The sequence below is a fragment of the Melanotaenia boesemani genome, chromosome 21 (genome assembly GCF_017639745.1).
Source record: "Melanotaenia boesemani isolate fMelBoe1 chromosome 21, fMelBoe1.pri, whole genome shotgun sequence".
NCBI classification, from domain to species: Eukaryota; Metazoa; Chordata; class Actinopteri; order Atheriniformes; family Melanotaeniidae; genus Melanotaenia; species Melanotaenia boesemani.
Genome location: NC_055702.1, coordinates 1,827,824 through 1,841,088, shown reverse-complemented (window position 1 = coordinate 1,841,088; position 13,265 = coordinate 1,827,824). Strand labels below are relative to the sequence as shown.

At 44.2% G+C, this 13,265-nt stretch overlaps 1 protein-coding gene across 1 annotated transcript in view; it reads left to right on the top strand.

Moving 5' to 3' along the window:
* The window catches only part of htra1b (HtrA serine peptidase 1b), a 40,846-nt gene continuing 27,581 nt past the window's right edge, over positions 1–13,265 (top strand). Inside the window, exon 1 of the mRNA XM_041974441.1 lies at positions 1–608. Coding sequence (XP_041830375.1) covers positions 149–608 — 460 coding nt within the window. The 5' untranslated portion in view covers positions 1–148. The remainder of the gene's footprint in view (positions 609–13,265) is intronic.

Sequence of the window (13,265 nt, the reverse complement as noted above, 5' to 3'; positions counted from 1 at the left end):
GAGCAGCTGGAATAGTTCTCCACTGCGTCCGTTTGTCCCGCCGGGGAAGGTTCGGTGACTGTGTGCCGTTGTCTTTAAAACTAAAGTCCTCTCACAACTTCTCTTCACTCCGCTCCTTCTCCTCGGGTTTCTGTCGGACTGTCCCGTCATGCGTCTCCAGTTTGTTCTGTGCGTAACGGCCCTGCTCGCCTCCTTCTGTCTGGTGGCCGAAGCGCGCATCGCCAAGCGCTTCGCCATCGGCTGCCCGGAGAAATGCGACAAGTCGCAGTGCCCATCGATCCCCGCCGACTGCCTGGCCGGCGACGTGCTGGACGGCTGCAACTGCTGCCCGGTGTGCGCGTCCGGCGAGGGCGAGCAGTGCGGCGGAACCGGAGACCAGGACTGCGCCGAGGGGATGGAGTGCGTGGTGACCGACGGTGTGGAGGTTTCCGCCACCGTCAGGCGGAGAGGCAAGGCCGGCGTGTGCGTGTGCACCAACTCCGAGCCGGTGTGTGGCAGCGACGGCGTGTCGTACCGGAACATCTGCGAGCTGAAGCGCGTCAGTAACCGGGCGATGAAGCTGCAGCAGCCGCCGGTCATCTTCATCCAGAGAGGAGCCTGTGGGAAAGGTGAGAGTTGTGTGCGCGATACCAGCAAATCTGTGGGGAAAATCCTGAAACCGGAAAAGAAATATTTCAGTGTGTGATGATAATGTTTACATCTGAACTTGAAGACCTTTGCAGCTGCCTTCACACAGCGCTCTAAATATGTAAACCCTTCTAAATAACCTTAAACAGTCACTGCAGTAAACAAAAGCCTTTTTAATGAATTAAAGATGACTTTCTTTTCTTCGTGGACAAACTAACTCGGGATTGTCTCAGGTTAGACTTTATTAGGTTCATAAAATGTCCAAAAATATGAAAATGACAGTCAATCAATAGTTTACTGCAAACAGTGGTGGAGCTAGACTTTTATACATGGGGGGGCCAGAGGGTGGGCACGACTTTAAGGCGGCCATGTTCAAATAAACATGTTTATTGAATAGCCCACGTTCATTTTTCTGTCAGCACTAAACTGAACGCAACACATTTGTAAATAAATAACTTGAACATAAACTTGTTCAGATTACAGAGGTCACTGCCTACATTTTCACCTGCAATACACTGGCTTCACACTACGTTACCCACCATGCATTGCACACTCTAACATAACACAACAAACCAACAACACTGCTCAGAGATGCAGTCCTGCTCTGAGATGGCAGGTGGAGGTGAAAGGAGAAAAGCTGCAGACACAGCATTTCATGCTTCATGTGGTTTTACTCACAGAAACATTACTTACTGTTTGCAGAAGATTCTGACAGTACAAGCTTACATTTCTATGTAAGTTATGTCTGCCTGCACTTAAAAAGCAAGTTAGAACCTCAACCTCACTGACTTCTAATTTGAAGAGACATGGAGATGAGGCATCCGTCCAGTTTAAGAGGATATCTGCAGGTCCTCACCATTTAAAAAAGGCCATCAGGAAAGGGACAGACCCCTGCCAACATCCCCAAATGTCCCAAAACACACTGTTTGCAGCCTTCAGGAGAATGACTTCCCAGCAACAGGCTAGTTGGTTGGTTCCAGGTTTTTCTAGTTCAGTCTTTCATTCTCACTTCTAATTTAAAACAACAGAAATAAACTGAACTTTGAACCAGTTCATAAGATGTTCTGGTCCGCTGTCTGGTGGTGGTGGTAGACTGGATCCTGGTGTGGTAGTAGGGGGATCGGTTCTGGTCCGCTGTCTGGTGGTGGTGGTAGACTGGATCTTGGTGTGGTAGTAAGGGGATCGGTTCTGGTCCGCTGTCTGGTGGTGGTGGTAGACTGGATCCTGGTGTGGTAGTAAGGGGATCGGTTCTGGTCTGCTGTCTGGTGGTGGTGGTAGACTGGATCTTGGTGTGGTAGTAAGGGGATCGGTTCTGGTCTGCTGTTTGGTGGTGGTGGTAGACTGGATCCTGGTGTGGTAGTAAGGGGATCGGTTCTGGTCTGCTGTCTGGTGGTGGTGGTAGACTGGATCTTGGTGTGGTAGTAAGGGGATCGGTTCTGGTCTGCTGTCTGGTGGTGGTGGTAGACTGGATCCTGGTGTGGTAGTAGGGGGATCGGTTCTGGTCCGCTGTCTGGTGGTGGTGGTAGACTGGATCTTGGTGTGGTAGTAAGGGGATCGGTTCTGGTCCGCTGTCTGGTGGTGGTGGTAGACTGGATCCTGGTGTGGTAGTAAGGGGATCGGTTCTGGTCTGCTGTCTGGTGGTGGTGGTAGACTGGATCTTGGTGTGGTAGTAAGGGGATCGGTTCTGGTCTGCTGTTTGGTGGTGGTGGTAGACTGGATCCTGGTGTGGTAGTAAGGGGATCGGTTCTGGTCTGCTGTCTGGTGGTGGTGGTAGACTGGATCTTGGTGTGGTAGTAAGGGGATCGGTTCTGGTCTGCTGTCTGGTGGTGGTGGTAGACTGGATCCTGGTGTGGTAGTAGGGGGATCGGTTCTGGTCTGCTGTCTGGTGGTGGTGGTAGACTGGATCCTGGTGTGGTAGTAGGGGGATCGGTTCTGGTCTGCTGTCTGGTGGTGGTGGTGGTGGTAGACTGGATCCTGATGTGGTAGTAAGGGGATCGGTTCTGGTCTGCTGTCTGGTGGTGGTGGTAGACTGGATCCTGATGTGGTAGTAGGGGGATCGGTTCTGGTCTGCTGTCTGGTGGTGGTGGTAGACTGGATCCTGGTGTGGTAGTAGGGGGATCGGTTCTGGTCTGCTGTCTGGTGGTGGTGGTGGTGGTAGACTGGATCCTGGTGTGGTAGTAGGGGGATCGGTTCTGCTCTGCTGTCTGGTGGTGGTGGTAGACTGGATCCTGATGTGGCAGTAGGGGGATCGGTTTTGGTCTGCTGTCTGGTGGTGGTGGTAGACTGGATCCTGGTGTGGTAGTAAGGGGATTGGTTCTGGTCTGCTGTCTGGTGGTGGTGGTAGACTGGATCCTGATGTGGTAGTAGGGGGATCGGTTCTGGTCTGCTGTCTGGTGGTGGTGGTAGACTGGATCCTGATGTGGTAGTAGGGGGATCGGTTCTGCTCTGCTGTCTGGTGGTGGTGGTAGACTGGATCCTGATGTGGCTAGCTCCATGTTGGGAGCTTTCAAGTCTGCTGACCTCATCTGTGTCCTTTTATTTTACTTAAAGGTCCCATATTATGCAAAATTCACTTTTTAATGGTTTTGGAACAGTCATACTGGTCCCCCCGCATGTGTAGGAGACCCGTAAGTGTGAAACTCTTTCAGGCGCTCTCTCTCCCCCCTGCTCCACCTCTAGGGAAGTAAGCGCTGAAATGAGCTTGTTTGAAAGCGTGTACGTTATGACGTCATAAGGGACAATAACCACTCCCCACAGAGCGATGGACCCGTCTACCGGCTCTCAAAGCCCGCCCTCTAAAAATCACCTAGCGCCCAGTGTTTTTCCCTCTTCAGCAACCCTCGTTAGCGGACATGGCTAAGCGACAGAAGCACTGTTCTGTTTGTGGCTGCATAAATGAACACGAAAACGTTTTTTTACTTCCATCCACTGAACCCACGAGGACTGAGTGGATTAATTTTATTTTTGGAGGAAATGTACCCAGAAAACTTCCAAAGGTTTTGCATGTCTGTGGCCAGCATTTCAAAGAGGACTGTTTCCACAACATGGGGGCATGGAAAGCAGGCTTCGCCAACCGTTTGAAGCTGAAGCCAGGTTCAATACCAACTGTCCGTGACACAGCTGGAGAGGTAAGAGCTGGCAGTTATTTTATCGTTTCGGCCTTATTAGTCTGATAGCTTGAAAATATATTAACCTGTCAATCACCTCATGACGGGCGATGCGATGGGCGGAGCCAACAGCTGAGCTGCTCCACCAGGGTTCCGCCCACCATAAACGGCACATTTCTGAAGCTGCTAAAAAGAGGGAGGTGAAGAGAAGCCGCTGCACTCAAACTGAGGGTCGATTTGTCCATACCATGGCGGAAATATTTCATTTAGATATTAATGAATGGTCTCAGATTGGGAATAAAGTGTATAATATGGGACCTTTAAAAGTCAGAAATATCTCTTCTCCCTCTTTATTCTTATATCTTTCTCTTCTGAATCAGATCTATTTCTCCACACGTTCCTGCTGTAGATACTTTAAAACCAGCTAGCAGCCTTGCTAGCTGGTTTTTAAATAAAACTGGATCATGTAGCGCTAGCTTCATCAGCACTAAGTAACATGGACACTGAGCTTGTCTTTGAGCACCTTTATAGTTAATTTTCAGCTCCAGTGTGAAAATCTTGATGAACTGAGTTGATGTGGCGTCCCTTAATACACTCACTGAAAACTAAATATGACCTGGTTTCCCCACATTGTCTTAAAGCTAATCTAGTGCTAGCATACAATCAGATTAACACTGCTATAGCTTCATGCTAACATCAGGTTAATAGCCTTACATAACATTAAAATCTCTTCTAGAAATGTGCAGCCACATGTCAATATTTTATAGGATGAATGATTAAGAATCAGATTTCAGAAGTGGACTGTGGCCGGCCATCCCTCTAACTCACACACACATTTAAAGAGATGTCACTTGAAAAAGATGTTTTTACAAATGTTTCATGAAACTGCTTGAATAAAATTGATTTTTGGGGTTAAAACAATGCATTTTATTCTTTTTCATGAAATTTTACACCTTGCACAGCATCAGGTAAAATGGTTGGCTAATTTAGCATATTAGCTTACTTAACATCGTTGCTTCAACCCTCAAAAAGTGACATTAAAACATTTTTTAACCGTGTGATCTATCTGGTCAGAACTCCAATCTCATCAGAGAAATCACTGGTTAAAAGGCTCCAATACTTGAAGACATTAGAAAGCACTATTACGTCATCTTTCAGGCTAAGTCGTATGTTTTCAGATATATTTTGTCAGATGTAATAAGTTGTGATCTCGTGATGGTTAGAAGGTCTATGTGGAGATCTGAGAGGTCAGACATACCAGGTCAGTTCATCATGCTGTTTTTTTTTACTAGCAATGAGTCTTAATGTAGAGTTTTGAATAAAGTTCAGTTGATGAAGGGAGTTCTGACTGATACCTGAGTACATTATACTCGGGTATCAGTATTACAGTAGCCATGGTGAGAACAGACCTTCAGGCTCCAGGCCTGCTGGCGAGTCGAGCTACGATGGAGACATCAGTGTGGGCTGATGAGGGGGAACTTCTGCTTTGGGTCACATAGCTTCTGCAGTACGAGTGCAGCACTGTAGCCCTCCCTGTCGTACCTGTGGACCAGGTTTGCACATGCAGGTAAAGGGAGAGGTGGAGTTATGGCATCATCGGAAACAAAATGGAGACATTTTCAGATCTATTCAGTTTGGGACCCTGTTTAAAAACCTGCATCTCTGAACTTCGCTTCCATGTAGACGAAACATCCAAACAAAGGAAAACTGGCAGAAACACCTGAACTCGTCTCCGTGTGGACGTCAGCAGCTGAAGCTTAATCAGCTGATTTTGGCTGGAAAACAAACTCCATGTTTGAAAACCTGTGGTTGACCTCCTGAGTGATGCAGCTGTGTTTTTCCACAGCTGTGAGCGTGCACGGAGGGTGGCGTTAAAGTTGGAGCATTTCAGTCGTTTTGTCTGACAGCGAATAGCCGACGTTCTTCACATTATTCCACTTTTCTTCACACCTCCTCTCTCCGTCTCTCTGGCATCCCTCCATCTGCTGACCAGCGCCTTGCACTGCAGGAGACTCTAAATGGGATTGTTTTCCACCTCTAAACACTCTCTTACACACACATCAACTCACACACACACACACTTACACACTCTCTCTTACACACACACACAAACTCATACACACACTATCTGTTATCTTAACAGGGTCATAATGTCTTGAAATCAGGCCAGCATGTCCTGAGTGCCGGCCCTGTGCTGCAGAAATAGACCTTCCCTGTGAGACCGAGCCAGGGCGATCCATGAAAACATATTAAGAAGCAGACACACACACTCGTCCTACACAAGCTACAGCTGTAAACACACCAGTTTGCTGAGGCGGTTTCATTCAGACTCGAAGTTAAACGAGGTCAAATCCTCCACTTTCTCCTTCTCCTGAAATCCAAAGCAACCTTTTCTTCTTCTTCTCGTCCGTCCTGCTCCACACAGTCTTCCATCTTGGATTTGTTAAACCCAAAACCAACAAAGGTTTTTTGAGTCATTCTTCTGCTACTTTTCTTTTAATCCTAATCTAAACCTCTTCTTTCACATTTGATCTTCCACATTCGAACAGGAAGACACGCCACGTTGAGAGTATGTGATTCATTTCTTGGAAATGATCGGGTGAATTGTGCAACTCCTTAAACAGACACAGATTTAGGGCACTCCCTTATTTAACCCAGATTTGAGGACCAGAAGGCTTCTTCTTCTTTGTTTTTTACTTTTCTGCTTCCTGTGCAGACTTGTAGGCTCGTGGTCAGATTGACAGGCTTGAATACGACATCAACAAAGCACAGTTGCAGAGTGACTCAGCTCTTCAGGAGCGAGATGTTGTTGAGTCTCATCCGCTGTGCGAGCTGTTATCACCCTGCAGGAGTGTGAGCTGAAGCTGCTGCAGAGCTCCCCTACGACACCTGAGCCGAGATCCTTTCATCTCCTGACTCAGTGCTGACTGTTCACCACCTTTCTGCATGCAGCGTTGATACTGACACTTTAAAAGCTTAAAAAAGATTAAAAGATGCTACAGACTGGTTTATACTGGGATTAAAAGATGCTACAGACTGGTTTATACTGGGATTAAAAGCTGTTACACACTGGTTTATACTGGGATTAAAAGCTGCTACAGACTGGTTCATACTGGGATTAAAAGATGCTACAGACTGGTTTATACTGGGATTAAAAGCTGTTACAGACTGGTTTATACTGGGATTAAAAGCTGCTACAGACTGGTTTATACCGGGATTAAAAGCTGTTACAGACTGGTTTATAGTGAGATTAAAAGCTGCTACAGACTGGTTTATACTGGGATTAAAAGCTGCTACAGACTGGTTTATACCGGGATTAAAAGCTGCTACAGACTGGTTTATACTGGGATTAAAAGCTGTTACAGACTGGTTTATACTGGGATTAAAAGCTGCTACAGACTGGTTTATACTGGGATTAAAAGCTGTTACAGACTGGTTTATACTGGCATTAAAAGCTGTTACAGACTGGTTTATACTGGGATTAAAAGCTGCTACACACTGGTTTATACTGGGATTAAAAGCTGTTACAGACTGGTTCATACTGGGATTAAAAGCTGTTACAGACTGGTTTATACTGGGATTAAAAGCTGCTACAGACTGGTTTATACTGGGATTAAAAGCTGCTACAGACTGGTTTATACTGGGATTAAAAGCTGTTACAGACTGGTTTATACTGGGATTAAAAGCTGCTACAGACTGGTTTATACTGGGATTAAAAGCTGCTACAGACTGGTTTATACTGGGATTAAAAGCTGCTACAGACTGGTTGATACTGGGATTAAAAGCTGCTACACACTGGTTTATACTGGGATTAAAAGCCCCTACAGACTGGTTTATACTGGTATTAAAAGCCCCTACAGACTGGTTTATACTGGGATTAAAAGCTGCTACAGACTGGTTGATACTGGGATTAAAAGCTGCTACACACTGGTTTATACTGGGATTAAAAGCCCCTACAGACTGGTTTATACTGGGATTAAAAGCCCCTACAGACTGGTTTATACTGGGATTAAAAGCCCCTACAGACTGGTTTATACTGGGATTAAAAGCTGCTACAGACTGGTTTATACTGGGATTAAAAGCTGCTACAGACTGGTTTATACTGGGATTAAAAGCTGCTACAGACTGGTTGATACTGGGATTAAAAGCTGTTACAGACTGGTTTATACTGGGATTAAAAGCTGCTACACACTGGTTTATACTGGGATTAAAAGCTGTTACAGACTGGTTCATACTGGGATTAAAAGCTGTTACAGACTGGTTTATACTGGGATTAAAAGCTGCTACAGACTGGTTTATACTGGGATTAAAAGCTGCTACAGACTGGTTTATACTGGGATTAAAAGCTGTTACAGACTGGTTTATACTGGGATTAAAAGCTGCTACAGACTGGTTTATACTGGGATTAAAAGCTGCTACAGACTGGTTTATACTGGGATTAAAAGCTGCTACAGACTGGTTGATACTGGGATTAAAAGCTGCTACACACTGGTTTATACTGGGATTAAAAGCCCCTACAGACTGGTTTATACTGGTATTAAAAGCCCCTACAGACTGGTTTAAACTGGGATTAAAAGCTGCTACAGACTGGTTGATACTGGGATTAAAAGCTGCTACACACTGGTTTATACTGGGATTAAAAGCCCCTACAGACTGGTTTATACTGGGATTAAAAGCCCCTACAGACTGGTTTATACTGGGATTAAAAGCCCCTACAGACTGGTTTAAACTGGGATTAAAAGCTGCTACAGACTGGTTGATACTGGGATTAAAAGCTGCTACACACTGGTTTATACTGGTATTAAAAGCCCCTACAGACTGGTTTATACTGGGATTAAAAGCTGCTACAGACTGGTTGATACTGGGATTAAAAGCTGCTACACACTGGTTTATACTGGGATTAAAAGCCCCTACAGACTGGTTTATACTGGGATTAAAAGCCCCTACAGACTGGTTTATACTGGGATTAAAAGCCCCTACAGACTGGTTTATACTGGGATTAAAAGCTGCTACAGACTGGTTTATACTGGGATTAAAAGCTGCTACAGACTGGTTTATACTGGGATTAAAAGCTGCTACAGACTGGTTGATACTGGGATTAAAAGCTGCTACAGACTGGTTTATACTGGGATTAAAAGCCCCTACAGACTGGTTTATACTGGTATTAAAAGCCCCTACAGACTGGTTTATACTGGGATTAAAAGCCCCTACAGACTGGTTTATACTGGGATTAAAAGCTGCTACAGACTGGTTTATACTGGGATTAAAAGCTGCTACAGACTGGTTTATACTGGGATTAAAAGCTCCAGCTTCTATGTGCAAAACAAGCAGACATAAAATGTCTAAAACCTTCTTGGCGTTTTAAGGGTTAAAGCTGCAGGAGAAAACTCAGTCAGACCAGCACACAGAGGAGAGTCTTCCAGAAGGTCAGCTGAGCTCTTATAACAAGCTGCTCCATCTGAAACTCTTCAGTTTGGTGGTTGCATAAGGTGGAAGTGAGTCAGAGGTGAAGCTGCTGTGACATAACTTGACTTGCATTCAAACCCCAGTCAAGAGTTTTACCACTTCACACTTCATTTGATCAAAAGCAGCTTAAACATTTATGACTTTCCGTTTTAAACATCCACTGATGGCTTAAATAAAGTTCGTTCTCAGGCCGTGCAGGAAAAGCGACCACCTGCCCGAACAGATGGAGCCAATAAGGAGAGAGTTCCTAATGTCACCTTTGGGGATTAATGAAGTTTTTTTTTTTTCTATTCTAGTCCATGATTGAATGAAGCTGCAGCCAGCTGCGTCTCCTAAAAGCCAAACATTTAGAAACCTCTGCTTTATGTTTATTATCATGATTCTGATTAAAGAGGTCTGATTTGTTCATGTGTTCAGCTCCTGTAGCTAACAGCATTGATTGTTTCAGACACTTTCATCCCAACCTCAATGACCTGAGCTGCACTAAGGATTAAATCTATTTAAAGCAGAACAGGTAAAGGAGAGCAGCGTGAATGAGTCGGAGAGTTAAAGCCGTTACAGAAGAGTTTTATTTAGAAGGTGGAGACATCTTAAAGTAGAAGTTTAAGCAAAAACAGTAAAGAAGAAAACTAACTTTCATGTCTTCAGCCGTGTTTTTCTGTTGCTTCTAGCTGTGTTTTGCAGGGAGGAATAACCAGGCTACAATCATAGCTGGAATTCATCTTAGAAGCTATACTGTACTCCAGTAGCAGACGATGCTCCCATTCATCAGCAAGGGTCCAGTAAAAGTAGTCCAGTAAAATAGTTGCACCACAACACGTCTTTTATCCATAAAAACCTGTTTTCTGTGAAATTTAAAGGGTTTTAAGGGGTTAATCCGACCAATTTCAGACCTAAGGTCCTTTATGCTCGATGCAGAAGACGGATGAAGACGGACATTTCATCTTTCTCCGACATCGTTTACGAGCATAATTTGGTCCGTTTTCGGGATCTTGCGAATTTGTGGCTTAATGCAGCAAACAGAGCAAAAGCCCCGGAACCTGCGGAGGCAGTGTTGAGCAGGTAGCTGGCATGTAGCGGGTGAAAGGAACAAATCAGAGAAGAAGAAGAAGAAGACGAGGATAACAACTGTAGAGGATTTTTTGGTGGTTAGAAACAACTTTATAGCGGTGCATTACCTCCACCAACCAGAGTCTGAAACTGTTGTCAGAACGCGCGAACAAACTCTGAACTCTGCCCCCTGGTGGATGAATTGACTAAACAACCTTGGCAACAACAACACATGGAAGTGTGAGGGTTGCAACGTATGACGTTTAAATCAGACGTACCTATTATGTACGTAAGGGAGCAGAAATGGGCCATAAGAAGTGATGGATGATTTGGGCTTGTCATGCCGTTAATCGCATTAAAAATATTAACGCAATTAATTCCATAAATTAGTTACCGGCATTAATGCATTATTTTTGACAGCCTCAATAAGAATAAAAATACATTTTAAAAGATCTAAAAATATAGGAAAAATATAAATAAGTACACAATAAACCTGAGAGACATCAATGCAGATTTAACTAAACATTTGAAATAATACTCAGCATGGATAGCTAAAATTAAATGACTCACAAACGAACAGCTCACAACTGCGGCACGGTTCTCATGGTTCATTCAAAAGAGGCGCTCAGAAGAATCAGTTCGTTTATGAGCGTCACATCTGGTAAACTGATGTGAGCGTAAATGCTGTTTTGTCCGCGCGTACCAGGCGATTCGTAAACACGTTTTTAGCCATTTGTCTGTGTCAACACCTTTTTTAAACATGAATAAATATGTTTGAGAGGTTCAAGTTGTAAAATTTGTGTGTAGAATTTTAATATTTGTTCATTTATGTAATTTGCACATGTAAATTTATTTGTGTGTACATTTGAACATACATGTGCAAGTACCCAAAGTTTCATACAAAATAAATCGATTTCTCTCCATAACCAACCAACCTCTGGAAATACTGAGCTGCATCTTTAGGCCATGCTTTATTTATCTGAAAAAAGAAAAATCTGAAAATTCTTACCATTTTAGATTATTTCATGACTTTAAAACTATAATTTGAGTTTGACATGGATAAAGCATCGTTTTCTGACCATAAATCCATATTCTACCAGTCTGTGTGATTTCTACATGATCCATCACCGTTGTTCCACACGTTCAACCCTTAAAGCCCTGCTAGGTCTCTCTAAGCAGCATCTGTCCTTCTGTCCTCACCAGTGTCTCAGGAGCGGTGGTGTGTATCTCTGTGGGGTAAATGTGATGGATAGCTACCCTTTCGATGATCTACGGAGGTTTTCCAGCATTTCTATCCCGTCCAGGAGGTTTACAATCCAGCCACTAAATGTAGTTTTATTCAGAGACTCTATCTGGTAAATCTACACTGATCCATGATAACAATCGGTGTTATCTGGGGTTAAAAGGGTTGAGCTGTTACTGGCTGGTTAATTTATATTAAATAACACCAGGCAGACCAAAAAGGAAAAGAAAAAAATGGCTTGGACTTTTTAGGGTTAAATTAAGCTATTTGCTTTTTCACCGCTGACATACAAGAACATTCTTGCAGTGGCTGTAGAGACATCGTACACCAACCAGGAGGCATCAGCTGAATCAACCAAAACACAGAGTCCAGCCACCCTCTGAAGAAAACCTATCCCAGTCATCTGTGATCTTCTTTCAGCCATTACCCAAATCTCGACCAAAGGTGATGGTTAGCGGGAAGATAGACGCGTAAAGGGAAAGCTTTGACTTTTGGATCAACTCCCTCTTTACAACATTGGAGTTGTTCTCATTCTGCTGTCAAAGCCTCGATCCGTCTTCCCATCTCTCACTTCATTACTCATGACCAAGATCCCGAGATACTACCACCCACCACGGGCCCAGAGGAAGCCCTCCACCCTCTTCCTGTTGAGAACCATGGCCTCGGATCCTTTCATCCCAGACACATCACACCAGGCGGAGAAACACTCTAGTGTGTGTTTAAGGTCATGGCCAGCAGAACCATATCACCTGCAAAAAGTAGAGCTGCAGGCCTGAGATTCCAAAACCAGTCACCTTCCTCTTACCCCCTAGCTCCGTCCATGAAGACCAGAACCAGGATCACTGGCAGGAGGCAGATGAAAACAGATGTTCAGATGAATCAGATTGTTAGAAGTAGTGAGTTCTGTAATTCAGCAGACGGCGCTGTGTGTTAGCTTGGCCTAATGCCTTCCCTGGTAAGCTCTGAGTCAAAGAAGCTAATGTTACTGTTTTATTTGCTTTGTTGCTATGAAAATATAGTAGTGTTGTTCTTACTCTCAAATGTAAGTCGCTTTGGATAAAAGCGTCTGCTTTTAAGTAAGAACGCCACGCTGAGAAGAAAACCACACCAGATCATATGAGAAGCAGCCATTGGAGGTATTTATTGACTAAACACAACAACCAAATCAAATCTGTGGACTCACCTGCTCGCTCAACGTTGAGCCAGAACACATCACACTAACCGCTGTGTATTAATCTATAACTAACCAGTTATCTTAATTACTTTTATGTTTAATCAATAATGAAAATTTGACCTATATTCTTCTGGTTAAAAGAAAAGTATCCTTTAAAACCGATGTTATACTCATCTGTGCGTCTCTACAGGTTTGTTCTGACATTGTGTTTGGTGCTGTGGGATGGTTTAGTTTTAGGCCCATTGCTGGTCCTGCCTCCTCTTCCAGTCTGTAGACAGCCTCTCGTTTGGTTTGGACCGGTGGCGTAAACACTGAATAATTAACACACAAGGTGGCCGTAAGCTTTTTTTATTGATGTTATGAAGCGGTGTGTTTTAAACCTTAGCAGGGACCTGGGATGCCTAAACCTAAACAAACAGCGGGAAAAAGCGGGTTTAGATCTCATGTTTGTGGATCACATTTCCCTCCAGCCTCCCTACAGTAGAAGTGACTTGTTAGTTAATTCGACTCCAGACTGACTGACTCTGCATTTTCTTTCTGATTTAGTCACGTACGATAAAACAGAGCATGAGCCTCATTCACCAACAGTTCTTACCAC